The sequence below is a fragment of the Peromyscus californicus genome, unplaced genomic scaffold (assembly GCF_007827085.1).
Source record: "Peromyscus californicus insignis strain IS unplaced genomic scaffold, ASM782708v3 Scaffold_8__1_contigs__length_139910024, whole genome shotgun sequence".
Taxonomy (NCBI): Eukaryota; Metazoa; Chordata; class Mammalia; order Rodentia; family Cricetidae; genus Peromyscus; species Peromyscus californicus.
Genome location: NW_026294606.1, coordinates 85,255,228 through 85,273,875, shown reverse-complemented (window position 1 = coordinate 85,273,875; position 18,648 = coordinate 85,255,228). Strand labels below are relative to the sequence as shown.

Below are 18,648 nucleotides of genomic sequence, written 5' to 3'. Positions count from 1 at the left end.
AGCTATCTGGGACACTAGGGAGACCTGGGGTTAAGTACATATGCAAATAAGTGCTGGGAAAATGCTCAGGGGATTTACCTCCATTAAATACTTTTGAGAAGTCATTACAGGTGATGAAACTCTGGCTCTATGAGAGGGAATGGGGAAAAAAATGTTCAGGTAGCAGAGCTACAGTTGAACCAGGGAGTGGCTGGAGAAGGAAAAGGGTGATTCAGGTTTTGGAAGTGAAGTCTTGGGAGCTGTTTTGGGAGTTACCAGAATGGTAAATTAGTACACACTGTAGGACTGTCACAGCTACTGCTTTCCTTAAATCCTGGGGGGCATTGGGTTATGATGTTGATATCAGAGTAGTCTCTCTCTCTCTCTTAAAGCATGGTTGGGTCACATTTTTTTGCTTCCATGTGTGCTATGCATGCGTGTATGTGCGTGTGTGCACGCGCACAAGCCAGAGGAATCATAGACTATCTTCTGTGATCACTCTTCCCCTAGTATATTGAGACAGGGTCTCATGAACCTAGAGCTTGTAGGCTAGTCTTTCCTGAGGATCTCATCTCTGTTTTCCCTGTAATTACAGGCAGGATGCTGCATCCATCTGGCATTTACGTAGATGTAAGGCAAGAGCTTTTCTCAACTGGCCATCTCCTCCCTTCCCCACAGTATTCCTGTGTGTTTGTATGAGAGTAATCTCAGGTGTTCTTCCTCGGGGGTTATTCACCTTTTACTTTTTTTAAGGACAGGGTCTCTCACGGGCTCAGAACTTTCCAAGTATGCTAGACTGGCTTGTCAGCAAGCCCAAGGGCCTGTGTGTCTCCATCTTCCCAGTACTGTTATATGTGGGTTCCAGCTATCACTCAGGTCCCGAATGCTCTCTCGACAAGCACTCCACCCACGGAGCTATCTCCCCAGCCCCACATCATTGTCATTCAAAAAGTAGGGGAGTACTGGTGAATGTGAACAGGCTCATTAACCACAGAAACGCGAGACAGCTGTGTCCAACATTGATCAACGGACATTCGACAGCGGCTATGTCATCCACGAAGAACCTGTCCAATCCATCCAGCTTTGGCAGATTCGAAGGTGACAACTTAATGATCTGCTCTTGACTTGGAAGACACTCTGGAAGCCATTGCGGGCAGAAACCCCTCCTGTGATGGCTTTGAAGTCACTACCGGATTCTGTCATTTCCTTAACTGTCCCTCGGTTCCTAACAAGGAGGAAAGTGTGACTAAAGGCCTGCAACATGGACATGGCTCAACTTACTCAAGAAGACGCTGGGCTTGTGTTCAGTGACTAATCTTATTTGAGCACGGTTCTTTAATAAGGGGCTGCTGGGGGTCTCGAGGTACCGGCCAGGGTCAAGGTATCCCATGGGCCCAAAGTCTAGCTAGATGCGGTAGCATCTGCTCCAACAACAGCCTCACGACTTAACCACGTGACCAAACTGTCCATCTATTCCAAAGCTGCTGCTCTTCGAACCTCATTACGATCACCACCCTCATTCGACAGAGGGGGAAACTGAGGCAAAGGCCAACACCTCCAGACATCCACGCACCCACCACGCCACGAACCCAGCACACCGCGTGGATGCAGGAGGCTACTCAAGAGGCCTGAGGTGAGGCCCACCGTAGCCTCCTCCGAGCCCCGAGGCTCGCCTGACTCCCGAGCCGCAGCCTGGGCCCGCGCCCAGCCTACACAGCGCAGGTGGGCACTCAGCGGTTCGCGGTCAAGGCCTGGCACACCGGAAGTATGCGCGGCTGAGGGTGCGCGCCGGGTACGCGTGTCTATGGAGAAGCCGGGACACAGACCGGAAGTATGTGCGGCCGAGGGAGCGCGCGGGCCCTGGGGCCGGAAATGTACGCGACCGGAGCAGCGCACACGCCGCGGCTCTGGGGGCACGGGCCGGAAGTGTGCGTGGCTGAGGGAGCTCCGCGGCTAAGGCAGCTCGGTGGCGGAGGCTGCGGGAAGGCTCCGCTTCCGGCGGCGGCGGCGGCGGCGGCGGCGGCGGCGGCCTACGGCGACGAGAGCCCTCTGCGCTGTTGACCCACGGGCTCTTCTAGCGCTCCTCGGAGTCCGACGCGGCCTGTTCGTTCGCTGAGCTGGCCCGGCGGCTGCGGTCCCTGCGTGTGCGAGCCAAGGCCCCGCGGTCATGAGCGGCAAAGAAGGTGCGGGGCCAGGCCGTGGAGGGGAGGGGCTGGGCCTTGTGCGCCGGGCTCCGCTGTCACCGCGCCGCAGGCCTGCCCCGGGTGTTCCCTTGCCGACCCACCTCGGTGGCAGCCCTGTTCCTTGAGTCTCGGAGCCGCGCTTTTATCCGACCCCCGGGCAGGTGCACGTCCGGGTCGTGTTTCGGGACTCCGGTGTGGCTGGGGAGGCGGCCCGGGAGGCCAGGCCCTAGGGGTGCCGCGGGAGGAAGGGGGTCACCTGGGCTGTGCAGACGCGACCATGGAAGGGCGCTCCAGCTCATCATCTTTTCTTTTCTACATAAGGACCAGGAGGGTTCAGGAAGAGGAAGCATGACAACTTCCCACATAACCAAAGGAGAGAAGGGAAGGATGTCAGTTCGTCTTCCCCGGTGATGTTGGCCTTCAAATGTAAGTCTCCATAAGGAGAATTAGAGCCGTAACGATCGTGTGGCCGTAATGTGCACTCAACAGTTTAGGGCATCCAGGCTATCCAAGGCTACATAGTGAGACCTTGTCTCAAAGGAAAAAAAAAATAGGCCATGCAGATGTAAAGCTTAGTTTTTTTTGAATGGTTTGTGTTGATGCTAGGTCTGCCCTGAACATCTGTTTTCCAAAGGTTCAGCTATCAGGATCAACATGACCAAGTTAATAGACTAAGAAAGGGGATTGTGAATACCTGTGTACATGTGATACAAGGTTTACTAATAGTTCCTATTCTGTGCAAAGTGCTACCTCAAATTTTTTGTCTATGTGCCAGTCTAGTTAACTGACCTAACACACACTAAATATAAATACATATGCTAGTAAGTGGTACGTGAGACGATGATGTCACACGATAGTTAAGAATGGATAGTTAAGAATGTGGCATATTTCCATATAAAGTAACATTTAATGTGAAACTGTTTACCTGTTTACTAAAGTTAATATCTTCTTAGAACGTAATAGTCAAGGACTTTGGGATACAGATGTATTTGCCACATTGCATTTGTTAAAAGCAAGGCAAATTAAAAACTGCTTCATATTTAGGAGGAAGGAAATTGTTTGTACCTTGTAAAGAGAAGGGTCTCAACTAATTTGTGGACAATTTAAAAAGCAAACAGTAGTTACAGTAATCTTCCCAAGTGTAGGAAACCAGGTATAATTGAGAAGAGGACATATTGATATTACTGAGTACTGAATGAAAACAAGCTTCGTGTTTCCAGCATATTTGCTGTTTTCCTGTTTCTTCTTTTATGGGCTCATGGTTCTTTGGGCGTGGATTTGCTTCTGACTTAGTGCTTTCATTACCGTTCCAATGGATCATGTTCTCTTCAAGACCCAGCTCAAGTGGTTCCTTGGTGATGAATACTACATCCATTCAGTTTCCATTCACCCATTAATGAGATGTTTTTTTCCCCTAAACCCTATGTATTTATTATATCATTATTATATTTTACTTAATTACTTGTTATTTATACTTCTGTCTCTGTGAGGCTAGGAGCAATGTTTCATCTAACTTTGCATTTATAATATCAGGCTGACAGCATTTATAATATTAGACAAAATCCAGACATCATCATCATCATTATTGTTATTGAGATAGGGTCTAGTTAGCCCAGGCTGGTCTCTTGAGGATGACCTTGAACTCCTGATCCCCCAGCCCCTATCTCCTGAGTGTTGGGGATTGTGAAGGCCTATGCCACCATGCCCCACCCCCTTTTTTTTTGAGGCAGGGTTTACTTTGCTCCTTTCCTGGAACTCACTTTAGCCCAGGCTGACCTCAAACTCACAGAGATCCATCTGCCTCTGCCTCCCAAGTGCTGGGATTAAAGGTGTGCTCCACCACCACCACCACCACCACCACCACCACCACCACCACCACCACCACCACCTGGCTGGGGATTGTTTTTATGCAGTGCTGAGGATTGAACCCAGAGCTAGTGCATGCTGGGCATGAACCTACCAACTGAACTATATCCCAGCCCTGTAGTGCTGCTGTTAATATTCGGAGACTAAACACTGGTAGTGTTTGTTATTTTGAAGAAGATAGTAAGGTGGTTTGTTGTATTCATTAGTATACCAGTGTCACTTTAAAACAGTTTACAGATTTTTCTAAAAGCCTCCAGGGATTTTGAATTCTGTGTTTTGTGCACTGTCGCATAGGGGGTAGTGCTCCGTTTCTCTGAGAATTAGTGTCGTGACTACTGTTTCGTTGTCGGGCCTTCCGTGGAGGCAGATGATACAGCACGGCTACATCCACATTGTGGGATGTGTTCTTTCTGTCTTTGGGCTAGTGTTGGATAAGAATATGCATGCTTATGGTTATTATAATGTGTTCTAGCATTTCAGCAGGAGCTGGACGCGAGGCACGACAAATATGAGAGGCTTGTGAAACTAAGTCGGGATATAACTGTTGAAAGTAAGAGGACAATCTTTCTTCTCCATAGGATTACAAGGTGGGTAGACACCTTTGAAATTTGTTATTTAAAATTTAAATTTGTTCCTGATGCATTGTATTTATATATTTTATATCTCAACAGGTAATGGATGTTAGAATATATTTTGCATTTTAAGTAATATCAGATAATATAAGCATCTACGTTTTAAAAATTAATATTTGGGGCTGGAGCTATATCTCAGTGGTTAAGAGCTCTGACTGCTCAATTCCCAGCACTTACACAGGGGCTCACAACCATCTGCAGCTCTAGTTCTAGGGCACCTGATGCCCTTTTCTAGTCTCCATGGTCACTGGGCACACAGATGGCACACAGACATGCATGCTGGCAAAACACCCATACACATAAAAATAATTTTTAAAATATTTTAGTTTGGCTTTTAAATGAGTTTGTGTACGTCTGGGGGTGTTTTCACAAGAGGGTCAGATCCTCGAGTTGTGAGCCTCTCTCTCCACTGGGCGCTGGGAAGTGAGCGCAGGTCCTCCGTAATAGTTAACTGCTGAGCCATCTCGCCAAGACCAAAAGCAACATTTTAAAAATAGGAGAGAAAATCCTTTCTTTTAGCCTACCTAAGGATTTCATACTCTGTTTGGATCATTCATTTACATATATTCATATATATTATGTGTATAAGGATAATCTGAGAAAAATACATTAAAATTTGGATTACCTTTTGGAGTTTATTACATTAAAGTCTCAGTTGATGTAAAATTTAGTATTAGATGTGAAAATAGGATTAATTTCCAAGTCTGTTTTCAGCTCATTGTTGTCTTGTCTGGTTCTTGTACCTTCCTAGTATAGAATCCGGTGCATCTGGTTTTGTATTTTCACAGCATGCAGTACTGTTGGCTGCTTCGTTCTCTCACAGTTTCTCTCTGAGCCCTGTGGCATTGTTTGCTTTGTGTTTTCTTTCTCCAGGCCGACTCTCTTGTTTTTCTAGGGAGGTTCTCTGGTGTCTGGGCTGGAAGTAAAACAAGGTGACACTGGCCTGCGCAGAGCAGGCAATGGGTCAGATTGATCTCAAGATTCAGGAATGTCTTAGAGCACAGCAGAGGCCTTTCATCTTCTTCTCTCTCTCCTCTCCTTCCTTTGTTTCTCCATCCCATGTGGGGCAGAAGGGTCTTGTCTGCTTTAGCTTGTGTGTCCAGCTCCAGCTCCCCAGGATGAATTCTGGGTGCCTCTGCAGGGGTAGATATGTTTGTTTAGGGAAGGAGTCATTCATTGGTTTTTTTACTATTCAGAATATTTTGAAGCATTCTATTCCCCTAACTTTAACTTTGTTTGATTTTTGGTGGCATGGGGATTGACCTTGCCAGGACCTTGCGTGTACTAGGCCAGCTCTCCACTGCTGCTGTCCTGACTTATTTAACCACAACTGCATTCCTGGCCGTCGGCTCCATTGATGTTTGTTTGTTTGGAGACAGGATCTTACGACCTTTTGTCCACCTCCTAAGTGCTGTGATTAGAGACATATTATCACCACACCTAGCTTAAAGAAACAAAAACAAAACTATATCTACTTTTAAATTGGATTTTTTATTTTTCTTGCATTTTAAAAATCAATTCTGGAAATTTATGTCAATTAGTGGAGGTGCTTATTAGATCATTTATATTTAATGGTATGGATAGTTATTGATTTTCTTTTTCTTTCTTTTTTTTAGTTTTGGTTTTGGTTTTGGTCTTTTTTCCTTTTGGTTGTGAAGCTAGCCTTTAACATCTGAGCCTTCCAGCCTTTCCAGCCCTTTTGTTGTCTTTTGAGTCAGAGTCTCTGTAGTCCAGGCTGAACTCAGGATTCCTTTGTCTTTGCCCCCCCAACCCCCCCCCCCCCCACACACACACACACAGTTGTGTGTGCCACCATACTGGCTCTGCCTTACTTTGGATTGAGTGTATGTGTGTTTGTATATGTGTTTGTGAGTGCATGTGGAGGGCGGATGTTGACTTCTGATATCTTCTTATGTCTTTTTTTCTTTTGAGGTAGGGCCTTTCAATGAACCTAGAGCTTGCTACTTTGCCCAGACTGGCCAGTGAGCTCCAGCCATCTGTGTGTCTGTCTCTTCTGTCCATAGCACTGGGATTATAGATGTGTAACATCATGGTTTGGCTTTATTAGGGTGCAAAGGTTCTGAACTCAGGTCCTCATGCTTCCATAGCAAGTGCTTTACCTTCTGAATCATCTCTCCAACTCTGGAGCTTCTCTCTTTGTCTCTGTCTGTCTGTCTGTCTGTCTGTCTCTCTCCCTCTCTTTGTGTGTGTGTGTGTGTGTGTGTGTGTGTGTGTGTGTATGTATGTATGTATGTGTGGGCATGGTTGCTTAATGGTGTACAGTGTGTCTCAACAGTTTGGATCATCTTTCTCAGATAGCTGGGCTAATTGAAATTTGTGGATACCAGACTCACAGCTACTTTGCATGGTTTGTATGACAGTTACCTTGGTGAATTCAGGTCTGGTGTTGAGGTGCCTTGTCAGTTATTGCAGTGCATTGGAAAGTAAGGGCTGCTCACATGTCACTTTACACCAGGGTGAGCAGCATATATATAGCAGAGTGTTGGAGCCCACTGGGTTTCCTAGTAGCTGTACCCAGCAGGACTGCATGGGAGGTTGTTTGGACCACAGGCCTGGGTACCAGGTGTTTATAAGGGTCTAACTAGCAAGAGGGAGATCTTTTGCTCCACCCCTTGGCTTTGTTATAAATAGACCTTTGGAATAACGTTCTGGGCCGGTGGATAAGGATCCAGGCCCACCCGAGTCTATCCTGTGTTTTCTCTCTGTGTCTCTCTCCCCCCTACTTCTAACTAACTTGCTTATCCCTCATTCCTCAAGAGTTCCTGGGGTAAATAAGTGTGGGGGCTGGTCCTCCACAGTAGAGTAGTCTTCCTTTCTCCATTAGCCTAGCTTTCTGTGCATTGTGGTAGTTCCTGTTACCTCTGTATTTTATCCCCAGGACACATTGCTTTTACTTTAAACTTCATGATTTAGGAAACAAGGAACAGATTGTATATTTATCCTTGCAGTTACCATTTCTAATGTCATTTATTCCTTGGCACATGGATTTAGATTTCCATCTGGAATAATTTTCCCTTTTGCCTGAAGAACTTCTTTAATATGTCTGTAGTGGTGTGCTGCTGATGTCAGCTTTTTTGGCTGCATGTAGCCTATGGGAATTGTTCTGCCTGCTTACTTTGGGTGGTTTCTTTTGTGGCCTTGGGTACCAAGCCACAGTTTTAGTACTTGCCTGTAGTGACCTGAACTCAGGCAGAGACGTGAGGAAGTCCCTTGTGTAGTGCAGAGCTCTAAAGTACCGTCAGTTTTGCAGCTTTCTCCTTGCTGTCTGCCCTGAGCATTTAGCTCTCTTGACCTCCTTAAACTTTCAACTTTTCAACTCAGGCTGACTTTAGCTCTCCCTAGGTTTTCCTTCCTACATTGTCACTTGGAAACTCTTCCAAGCCTTGAGATGGACATTGGGTGTGTCTTCACTTCCCTGATTGTTGTCCTGTTCAATGTTCATGTTGCCTGAGTACAGTGTCGGAAACCATTGTTTTGCATGATCTATTGTTTCAGGGGTTTTTTTGGTGTGGCTTTTTTTTTCTTTTTTTTTTTTTTTGAGTTGTTTTAGGTGGAAGCAGCCAGCTACAGAGGTTGATTTTTTTTTTTTTTTTTTTTTTTTTAATGAATAAGGTTTTTCTTATAGTTTTGGTCACAAGGCTGATGTTTTCAAGGTTTCTGATGTCTTTATAGTGCTCCTGATATGGAGGAGATACTGACTGAATCAGAAATGAAACTGGATGGTGTCAGACAGAAAATATTACAGGTAGCCCAAGAGCTCTCAGGAGAAGATATGCACCAATTCCATCGAGCCGTCACCACAGGTCAGTCTAAAAGTTAATAAAGAGTGCTATGTGGATTGTGTGTGTTTTCATTGACACTCCATGAAGCGGTATTACTGACTTAAAGGAACACCTGTGTGTGTGCACGCACATCTGCCATGGCCCATGTGAGGAGGTCAGAGAACAACTTGTGGGAATTGGTCCTCTCCTTCCATCATGTTGGTCTCAGTGATTGAACTCAGGTCATCAGGCTTGGTGGCATGTGCTCTTACCCACTGAGCCATCTCACTGGTTCCATATGAAGTCATTAAAATGAATCTTTGACAGTCTCATAGATCAGTCTGGCTTCAAAGTCCCTAGATAACTAAGGTTGACTTTGAATTCTTATCCTTCTGCCTCTACCTCTCAAGTGTTGGCATAATTAGCATGCGTTACCTTCCTAGCTTTAAAATGCTTTTCCAGTTTTTGAACTGAAGAAGCAGTGATATTTATTCTTAAGTTCAGGATGAAGCAGTCAAAAGAAACTCATATCTGTGACTTAAAAAGTTGCTTGTATTATATTTAAGAAAATAAATGTATTTATAGTGTTGGCAATGTGATGCTTTTGAATAGCCTGCTGCTCTAATTGGTGAGTACTTGTTTTGGTGTTACTCCAAAAGTCCGTTCTTTTGACTTGAAGATAAAATAGCTCTGGCATTGAACTAAAGGAATTCTGTGCTTATTAAGCACAGTGCTGAAGGCAGACAAATGTTTCCCCAAGAGGGCTATGTGAGCACAGACAGTAGCCTCATGGTTCAGCAGTACACCTTGGGTACCAGTAGACTGAACTGTCCAAAGAAATGGTTGAACAAGTCAATATGCAATTAGTTGCTTGAAATAAGCAGCTTAAAATTTTTTTTATGACTTCTTTTTTGTTGTTGTTGAGAAATTAACAGGTCAGGAATGCCCTGCATATCTCTCTCTCTCTCTCTCTCTCTTTCTTTTTTTTTTTTTTTTTTTTTTTTTAGGTTGCCTGTCCTGGATCTCACAGAGATCCGCCTGACTCTGCCTCCTGAGTGCTTGGATTAAAGGCGTGCGCCACCAACGCCCGGTGGGACACTTTTTCTTTTTTTTTTTTTGGTATTGTTTTAGTTTAGTCTCTATCACTAATAATTATTATGGTTTGAGATGTTTACATGTGTAAAACGAAATGTTTAGCTCTCTAAATAATGTTTTAATTATTTTATTCAAGAATGTGAATGATGGCTTAGAATAGTGTTTGTGGTCAGTTAGAGATTTTTGGTTTTAAAAACAGATAATATCTACACTGCCTGGGGCTCAAGGTGTCCATCCTTCTGGTTGAGTCTCACATGCTAGAGATATATAGAGTCATTCTTCACTGTAGTCTTAGCTTTTGCTTTTGTGGTCTCCTAAATTATTTTTACCACTTATGAGTAAGGAGACTGAGGCTTCACAGGAGTTTTGATGAAGGTCATCATTGGTCTCTTTCCTTGCAGACTCAGTTTAACCTACTGACTTTGGCATCAGATAAAACTCGGTACAGGACTAACAGTCCCTGAAGTCAGCCTCAACCTGGGAGTGAAGTAGCTACAATTTAAAATTGTGCTTAAATGGGAGATGAATCAGTAAATACTTTGGGGAACATTTAATCACAATTTAGTAAGTCTGTATTCCATACTATAAACTTTGGTAGTAATTACTATTGTAGGCGGAGTTTTTTGTCAGGACCACAGGCTCTCAAATAACCACACAGAGACTTATTATTAATTATAAATGCTTGGCTGATAGCTTAGATTTGTCTCAGCCAGATATTATAACCTAAATTAACCCATTTCTATTCATCTATGTGCTGCCCGAAGGCTCATTTACCTCATCTATGAACTTGCTGTTGTTTCTTCCTCGTGGCTCACAACATGCCTCCCTGACTCCGCCCCCTCTTCTTCCCAGCATTCTCTCTGCCCCAAAAATCCTGCCTTTCTATTGGCCAGTCAGCTTTTTATAAACAATGAGCGCAACACATCTTCACAGTGTACAGAAGAATTATTCCACAGCATACTACAAACCATCGAAGAATCTCTTTAAGCATTTTGTGGGCTACAGAAACACAAGTAGACTTGTTTTCTAGATGAGTGTGTGCTGTCCACCTGTATGAGAAAATCCTGTTTCAGAAAGTTGACAATTTAGTCTGGACTCTGTAGCATTGTGTTGATAAGGATGATACTTCTTACTCAGTTTTGAACATGCTGTACCAACTCAATCTCTGCCTTATGGAACAGACAGCAGCTACTAGCAATAGAGCTTGCTTTGACCCAATCATTCAAGCAAATACTAATTTACTGTCTCTTTGGAGTTTTCTCTTCTGCACTTCTCACACAAATAGGATTGTATAATCGACATGTAGCTTAATGGCTTCAGGGTTCATCTGTCGGTAGCATACACTAGTACTTTCTTGTTATGGAATAATCATAAATGGATAGACCACATCTTGTCTCTCTATCAGTTGATGCACATTGGGGTTTTTCTACTTTTGACTCTTGTGAGGGTTGCTGCTATTCACATCTGCCTACAAATCTTTGTATGAGCATAAACCCCATTCCTCTGGGGTTTATACCTCTGATAAACAATTCTCTAAGAAAAGCATTAAAATCCTGCAAAGCGGGTTGAGCTCTTTCACGTGTTCGCCCTCAGGCTAGGTTTGCTGTTGAATAAGATTGAATGTGTGTAGCTTAAGTACAATGAGAATAAATAAAAGTAATCGGAAGCCTTTAACTGGGTTTCCCTGTGTATGTTCTAATAGGGGAATGAAGTAAAAAAGAACAAATTACATAAAAGCAACCTCCAAAGTTCTCTCTTACTGGAAGTAGATTCTGTAAATAATTCCTTTTGGATTTCCTCCAAGGTAGAAGCACAGGGGAAGGCATTGTTTGGAGCATGGCAGTGGGCTGAAAATTTTCACCTTGGGGATTATACACTGAAAATAACGGATGTCCTTTTCATCAAGTTGAAACATAACTTGTTTAAACATCCTTTTACTTACATATGACCCAGAGTGCTTCTCAGTGTCTGGGGCCAGGTGTCCTTGAACTCTCTTTGTGAGATAGCACAAACCTTAAATTCCACATTTAGTTATTTTATGCTAGTTATGTGCAAGGCACAAATTAGTGATCAGGACATGTGCCCCAAATCACCATTCCAGCTGCTATAGACAGGGGTTGGTGACACCCTTGAGCCTTGGTACTGAGGCCCAGGAGTGGTTGTATGCCCTGCCTCAGCTGATACAGTCTGTATGGGCATCCACCACACTTTTATCATGCTAGGTGATGAACAGCTTCTAGTTTTTATGGTGACACACTTGTAATTTAGTGCTTGTTCGTAGTAACCTTCTTTGTTGGTTTTTCAGGACTGCAGGAATATGTGGAAGCTGTCTCTTTTCAACACTTCATCAAAACTCGTTCATTAATCAGTGTGGAAGAGATTAACAAGCAGTTGACATTTACAACAGAAGACAGTGGGAAAGAAAGCAAGACTGTGAGAATTTAAAATCATGTTTCACTTTTATTATATTATTACATAATTTATACAGCAGCATAGTGATTGGCTTCCTGAAGGCTGGTTTTCTAGGTCTCACCAGGGAAGCGCTATCTGAGTGTCTCCACTGGTGACACGGCTTCAGGGAGTCAGAAACTCAGCACATGCCGCAGGGTATTTAGAATCTAGGCTGTGCTCTCAAAGTCCTTTGTGAGGGGTATGTGCGGGGACCCTGGTGTGTGCACCTACCTCAAAGGGCTTTTTGAAAGAGTTTAACTTACAAAGGTTTTTAACTAAGCAGTGTTTATACTTAGCAGTCGTTCATTGTTATAAAATAGTTGTCACACGATGAGGGCCATTTACTGCTTACTCAAACTACCATATACCTATAGACAATGCCTAGCTCTTCTGAATTCAGAAAAGAAAAACTTCTTCATTTTAACTTTTCAAAAGTACTTCTTTCCCCTTTGGGATTTGAACATACAATATTCAGGCAACCAAATGGGCCTTTTGATCTCTCCTGTCAGATACATTAAGATAAACAGTATTTTTCCATTCCTTTTTTCCCCTTTTATTAATTTTTAAAAATACCACTCAGAATCAGGATAGGTAAACAAAGAAACTGTTAGAAGTCAAGATTTCTTGAATATGAAATAAAATATTAGAATGCAAAATAAGCTTGACTTGGCATGACAGAAAACTTATTCTAATGAATCCATGTGTTTTCTCAGCTTTTGAGTTTGTACTTGTCTTTGTTAAGGAGGAGACAGACTGCCTCTGAGAAGCAAGAGGCATTTATGGCTTTGATTCATTCACCTGGTCAGGATGGAATGCAGTGAGAAGTGGGACCAACTGTTCTGCCTCATGAGAGTAGTCTCCTTTCTACTTTTACTGGAGAGAGACAGTGGGGGAAAAGACAGGTTGAGCATGAGTGCTCTTTCAGGGCTTTTGAGATTATGACCCAGATACACTTCTCACACAAGTGGAGCCTTCCTTCACAAATAACTTTCCCTTTAGTACTAGTTTCTTGGTGCTGGACATTCTGAGAATTTTATAAAGATAGAAATTTTTCTTTTAACTTGGCTTGTGAGGATATTGTCAAAATCATTTTTAAAAAAATTACCATGACATTTCAGACATGCAGAAAAGTAGAGGGAACCATAATCATTTGTCAGCTCATGCAGCAGGACCTGAATAAATGACCAGGAGATCACATTTTGCTGTATTTGTGTTGTCCAACTAGTTCTGACTAAACTATTTGAAAGTACATAGTGATGTCATAATCTCATTAAATACTCAAGTGTCCAGCTTGAAAAATTTTTTAAGCAATTTTTTCCTTACTAATAGTTTTCAGGAAGCAGAATTTATTTTGACAAATTTTCTTTAAATTTGTTTACTTTTTAACATGCCTATTTCTCTAAAATCAACTTATAACTATGACCCCTTCTGCATAATAACAAAGACCTTTTATTTTCTGAAATATATTCTTCTAAGTGGCATGTGAAATGCACTCCTCTTCCATCTACCACAACCTACTGTTTTCCTAAAACAAACAAATAAATAAATACCAGTCAGCTTGCAAAGTCCCCAGATACCGTCATGATGTGCTTTCCAAAGCATCAGAATGGCTCGGAGGCAGGCTTGGGTGCTTCCTCTTTCTGTCACTAACCAGCTCTTTGACCACCCCTGCTGTTCCGCAGGCCTTGTGTCTCATGTTCTGTCATGGACCATTGGGCCACAAGGTCTCTCTGAAGACTCTGAGTGGGATTAAGATATGTGCACAGCAATCAAGGTAATAATGAAAGTTCACCCTGAATTAAGTAATTCCTTCCTTAATTCTCAGAGACTTCACAACCTGGGTAAAGTCCCAGTTCCTCAGTGCGGTGTCCTGTTTGTTTGTGTCTCTAGGCTCAATCTCTACTGCTCTTGAACTTCATTTAAAATGAGTACTTCCTTAGTTCCTCAAATACGGCACGGTTCTTTCTGTATGCCTTTGCAGGCCCCCTGCCCAGAATGCACATACAGCTTCACTTAGCTGCATTTCATATATATACATTGGTTACAATTTAGGTATCACTTCTAGAAAGAAACTCACGGAGAGAGACGCACATGATGGTGGTGGTGATGATAGCAGCTAACATTTATGGAGTGTTTTCTTGGGTTGCACATTATGCCAAGAATTTACTGAATATTTAATCCATAAAAGACTTCTGAGGTAGGTGACATAATCCTGTTTACACAGGAGGGAAGTTGAGGTTTAGAGAGATGAAAATCTTGCCAAGAGGCAGTATCTTATGAAGCAGAGTCCTGGAAGAGGTGGGAGGAGATGAGTCAAGGTCATCTGGAAGTTAAGTGCACATAGAGGAGAGAGAAGGTGTCATTTGAGACTGGAGGACAGAAGGTGAAGGTGGATGTAGCTATAATAGAGATAAGGATGTTTTGGTAGTAAGAAAGGTAATTGAGAGACAGTGAGGTGATTGGTGGATGACTGGGTCTGCCAAGTTAGGCTCCATTGTTTACTGATCCTGAAGAGTTTGGGGATTGAATAGGGCACAGAAGAGAGTCCCAGCAACTTGGAATAGTATATGAAGAGGCTACACAGAAAAGGTGTGTATAGGAAAGAACCATGCTATGTTTGAGGATGGACCTGGAAAGATGGAGCAGGCTGGGTTTTCAAAGGACTTGGTTCAATTCCCAGCACCCACATGGAGGCTCACAACCATCTGTAACTCCAGTTCGAGGGGGATCTGATGCCTTCTTCTGGCCTCTGAAGGCTCCAGGCATGAACCTGGTACACAGACATGCATGAAGGCAAAACACCCATACACATAGACTAATAAAGAGAACTACTGAAGAATAACTAAAAGCATTGGTGAGTAACTTGCAGTAGTTCAGACTCTACAGTTTGTAGATGTGATTACTGTTTCTAAACTCACTTGTACTTGGCTGCTTAGTGTAGGGCTGACATGGAGATCTCAGCACTGATTCAAGATTCTGATTTGCTGGACATGAGTAGTAGGAGATGGAGGCACTGGCAGGAACTGGGTACAGTTGCAGACTGATGGGCAGTACAGAATGGGGAAGAAGCAGCCAGCTGAAGACAAGGGAAGCAGGTCTGAAGGAGGGGATCATATAATTGCTGTTTGCTAGGAATCGTCACACAGTGACATCAAGTCGGCCTTGTTAGCATGTGTCTACTGTGCTTGTCAAGTGCAGTTGGACACAGTTGGTTTTACAGTGGTGGTATTTGATCATTCTGATCTGTCCAAGCTCCTGCTCAGCTCCTTACCCAGTACATGGTTGGATTCCGTGTGCTCCTGCCATATAGTTAACACATAGAGAAGATCAGTGTGCCTGACTTGTTATTGATTTCATACTTTGTGGTTGTGATGCCTGATGTATTCACTTGATCACAGTGTTTGTGTGTGGCTTTCTTTTTTGTCTTTTACCAGCCCTCCTCTGATGGACAAGATAAGCAGCTTGTTACCTGGAGACTGAAAATCACACCTGTTGATTACCTGCTGGGAGTGGCCGACCTAACTGGAGAATTGATGCGGATGTGTATTAACAGCGTGGGGAATGGGGACATTGACACCCCCTTTGAAGTGAGCCAGTTTTTACGCCAGGTTTACGATGGGTTTTCTTTCATTGGCAACACTGGGCCCTATGAGGTTTCTAAGAAGCTGTACACCTTGAAGCAGAGTCTGGCCAAAGTGGAGAACGCTTGTTACGCCCTTAAAGTCCGGGGTTCAGAGATTCCCAAACACATGCTGGCAGATGTATTTTCAGTTAAAACAGAAATGATTGATCAGGAAGAGAGCATTTCTTAAGCAACTGCACTCTGATCTCTAAGGAGACCAATTGGTGAGACTGTTCTGAGTGTGCATTTGACTTTATTGTGGCTTTTGTAGATGTTTCTAGTTGTACTAGTTTGAAGTCGTATACAGCTGTATATAAGTTTGTGCACAGGAACATTTCTTACCTTCATGAGCATTTGCATACAGTGTTTGCGTATGTGCTTATTCCTGGTGTTTGCTTTATTGTTATGTGAACATGCTTCCGGTTGCACTTTCTGCCACACCTACTTTAATTCACTTTGAACTTGGAGTGATATATTTTCAGTGGATGGAAGCCTCTTAAGTGGGTGATTGTGCATATGGAGAAAAAAATGTAGTGGAACTTCTGAAGTGAGCTTCCTGTTTTAAGTTTCTTGGCAGTATCATGGCAAGCCTTTAAAATAGACTAAATATGTGGAACAAGAATTTAACAATGTAAGCTGTCAGTATTTTTTAAATACAAGTTTTGGTGGTATTATAATGAGAATTCATGCAAAATTTTGGCCAAGTTCAGGCCATTTTGAATTTATACAAAATAACTTCCCAGAAATGGATATCCACTTAGTTTTTCCCTTCATCACAGATGTGAGGAATTAGAGCTGACATTGTTGTTTTTCACTGGTGACGCTTAGTAACTATCCATTTGTCCCGAGTTGTAGCAGGTAGGCCCGTTGTCATGGTGTTAGGTGTGGTGGGCTCTCCTAGTCCAGCAGCTCTTAGAAGTCACAGTAGAACAGCGACAGTGGTGGAATGCTGACAACCCAAACCTTTATATTGTCCCTTGGTGTTAGCCAATAATGTTGCCAAAGAAAATGAATTATGTATAATTCAGCAATAAGACAATTGCCAACACAGAGGAGGGAGCGTTGGTAGTCACTCGCAGCCAGAGGTTTGGAGTTCGCCTACCCAGTCAGTCAGAGCTCATCTGTGGTGTGAAACTGGCTTGAGCATGACCTGCCAGCTGACATCACCACATGCTTTCAACTAGTTCGTGAGTTTTCAGAACTTAGATACTGGGTTTTATTTTTGGAAAGAGTATCTATTTGTAAGAGCTGGTTCTTTGAAAGTGTAATTTTTCCAAAAATGATTACCAAAAGGAAAATAAAATGTATACATGCCTGAGAAGTTAGATTTGTTTGTCTTGGTGATGGTGGGACTTTGTTTCCCTGCTCAGTTATAGTCAGTCCCATTACCTAGTTTTTTTGTTTGTTTTTTCAACTACTTCAAGTTGAATTTATAAGGTTAAAATAATGGATTGAAGAATGTTTTACAGATATTTAAAACAAATTTTGAATAAAATACTAAAATACAGAAGCTTGTTGGTTTAACTTTTTAAAAAATATTACATTAGTTATTGTGCCACAGCATGTGTGTGAGGTCAGAGGACAGCTCGTGGAGGTTGGTTCTCTCCTCCTACTGTGTGGGTGCTGGGAACCCACTCAGGTTGTCAGACTTGGTGATTAAAACCTTTTCTATTCCAGCTAACCTACATCTCTCTGGCTCAAGAATCTGTTGTTTTGATAGCATTGAGAATTACCTAGTAAATCTAATCGTGTAATTTCTGGATAAAATGGGAAACCTAGATAGACTAGGTTACTATAGAGGTTTGTTTTTTCCTAAAACAAATCCCAAGATAAGGAGGCTTCCAAGTGGTTTGCCTCAACCTGAAATATAGTCAGGGACTTCCCTTCTGCTGTCTGTGGTCTCCATTCTCCACTCAGTTGACTCTCTTGTGGTTGGTGGCTAGGTTTTCAGGCATGGTGGGAATACTTTAACAGCAGCAGACTTCCTTGTGTTCTCTAAGGTTAAAAATAAGTTCCATATACTCTCAAGAAGACATCCTTCATAGCACTCCGAGTCAGACTAGATGATGTCCCTGACCCGCTAAGCTGATTCTGGGAAGGAAAGAGAATACTAGCCTAACACACCAACTGAGGAGCAGGGAAAGGGCCTTTGGGATAGTCGGCAGCGCCTCCTGCAGGTGACTGAGCGCCATTGCTCCTGATGCATTCTTCGTTGGTGCAGTGGGTTTGGGGGTGCTCAGTTTAAATTGTGTGTAACAACAGCATCATCAGTTCTGGTGGGTCTTCTATTTATTACAAAAAGGAATTGGTTGTAGGGGCTGGTGAGATGACTCAGTTGGTAAAGGTGTTTGCCACCAAACCTCACAACCTGCATTTGATCCCTGGAACACGCATGTGGAAAGAGAAAAACTGGCCACATGTCCCCTTCCCCCTACAAACAGCATAAATACAAATGCAATAAAAAATTAATTAGAAGAAGGAACTGAGTCGAGGTCCCATGGCAAGTTGGTGACAGAATTTTGGAATGAAAGTGGACTATTTCTTTTCCATTGTCATTTCTTGTGTCTATTAAATGAGTGGTTATGACAGAGAAGCCCGGGGCTTTGGTCACCCTCAAAGACTGATACTTAAGTGAGAGATTGGCAGAATTGGCTCCAGCTCTTTACTGTCTGCAGAGACTCATGTCAGATTCAAAGGCAAGTAGATGGGGGCGGGAGGGTAGAAAAGACACTCCATGCACATGGCAACCCAAAGAGGGTCCGGGAAAGATCAGCATTGTACGGTAAGGTCAATCCAATAAGCATGTGTAGTAGCTGAAAAGGACAATGCTAATGAGTGGTGTCTGCTTGTCTGTGTGCAGGTGCATATTTGCATGTGTATACATGTATGTGGAGGCCAGAAGTCATGTGGAGTGTGTTTTTCAGTTACTTCACCCCCACCCCCACCCCAACCCCAAGACAGAGTTTCTCTGTGTAGCCCTGGCTGTCCTGGAACTTGCTATGTAGACCAGGCTGGCCTGCCTCTACCTCCTGAGTGCT

At 43.1% G+C, this 18,648-nt stretch overlaps 1 protein-coding gene across 1 annotated transcript; it reads left to right on the top strand.

The window, feature by feature from the left end:
• Positions 1-1,887: 1,887 nt before the first annotated feature.
• On the top strand, positions 1,888-17,120 carry Tsnax (translin associated factor X). The gene is made up of 6 exons (XM_052727271.1): positions 1,888-2,162; positions 2,484-2,588; positions 4,501-4,615; positions 8,354-8,484; positions 11,843-11,970; positions 15,423-17,120. Exons 1-6 carry the CDS (start codon positions 2,147-2,149, stop codon positions 15,798-15,800), a joined length of 873 nt encoding a protein of 290 aa, XP_052583231.1. The 5' UTR covers positions 1,888-2,146; the 3' UTR covers positions 15,801-17,120.
• The last annotated feature ends 1,528 nt before the right edge of the window (positions 17,121-18,648 follow it).

What these genes read in the sequence shown, in the direction of transcription:
- Tsnax (XM_052727271.1), top strand. An exon ending in GGTGATGTTGGCCTTCAAAT is followed by an intron (nt 2,589 to 4,500) that starts GTAAGTCTCCAT and finishes AATGTGTTCTAG; the next exon opens with CATTTCAGCAGGAGCTGGAC. An exon ending in CTTCTCCATAGGATTACAAG is followed by an intron (nt 4,616 to 8,353) that starts GTGGGTAGACAC and finishes ATGTCTTTATAG; the next exon opens with TGCTCCTGATATGGAGGAGA.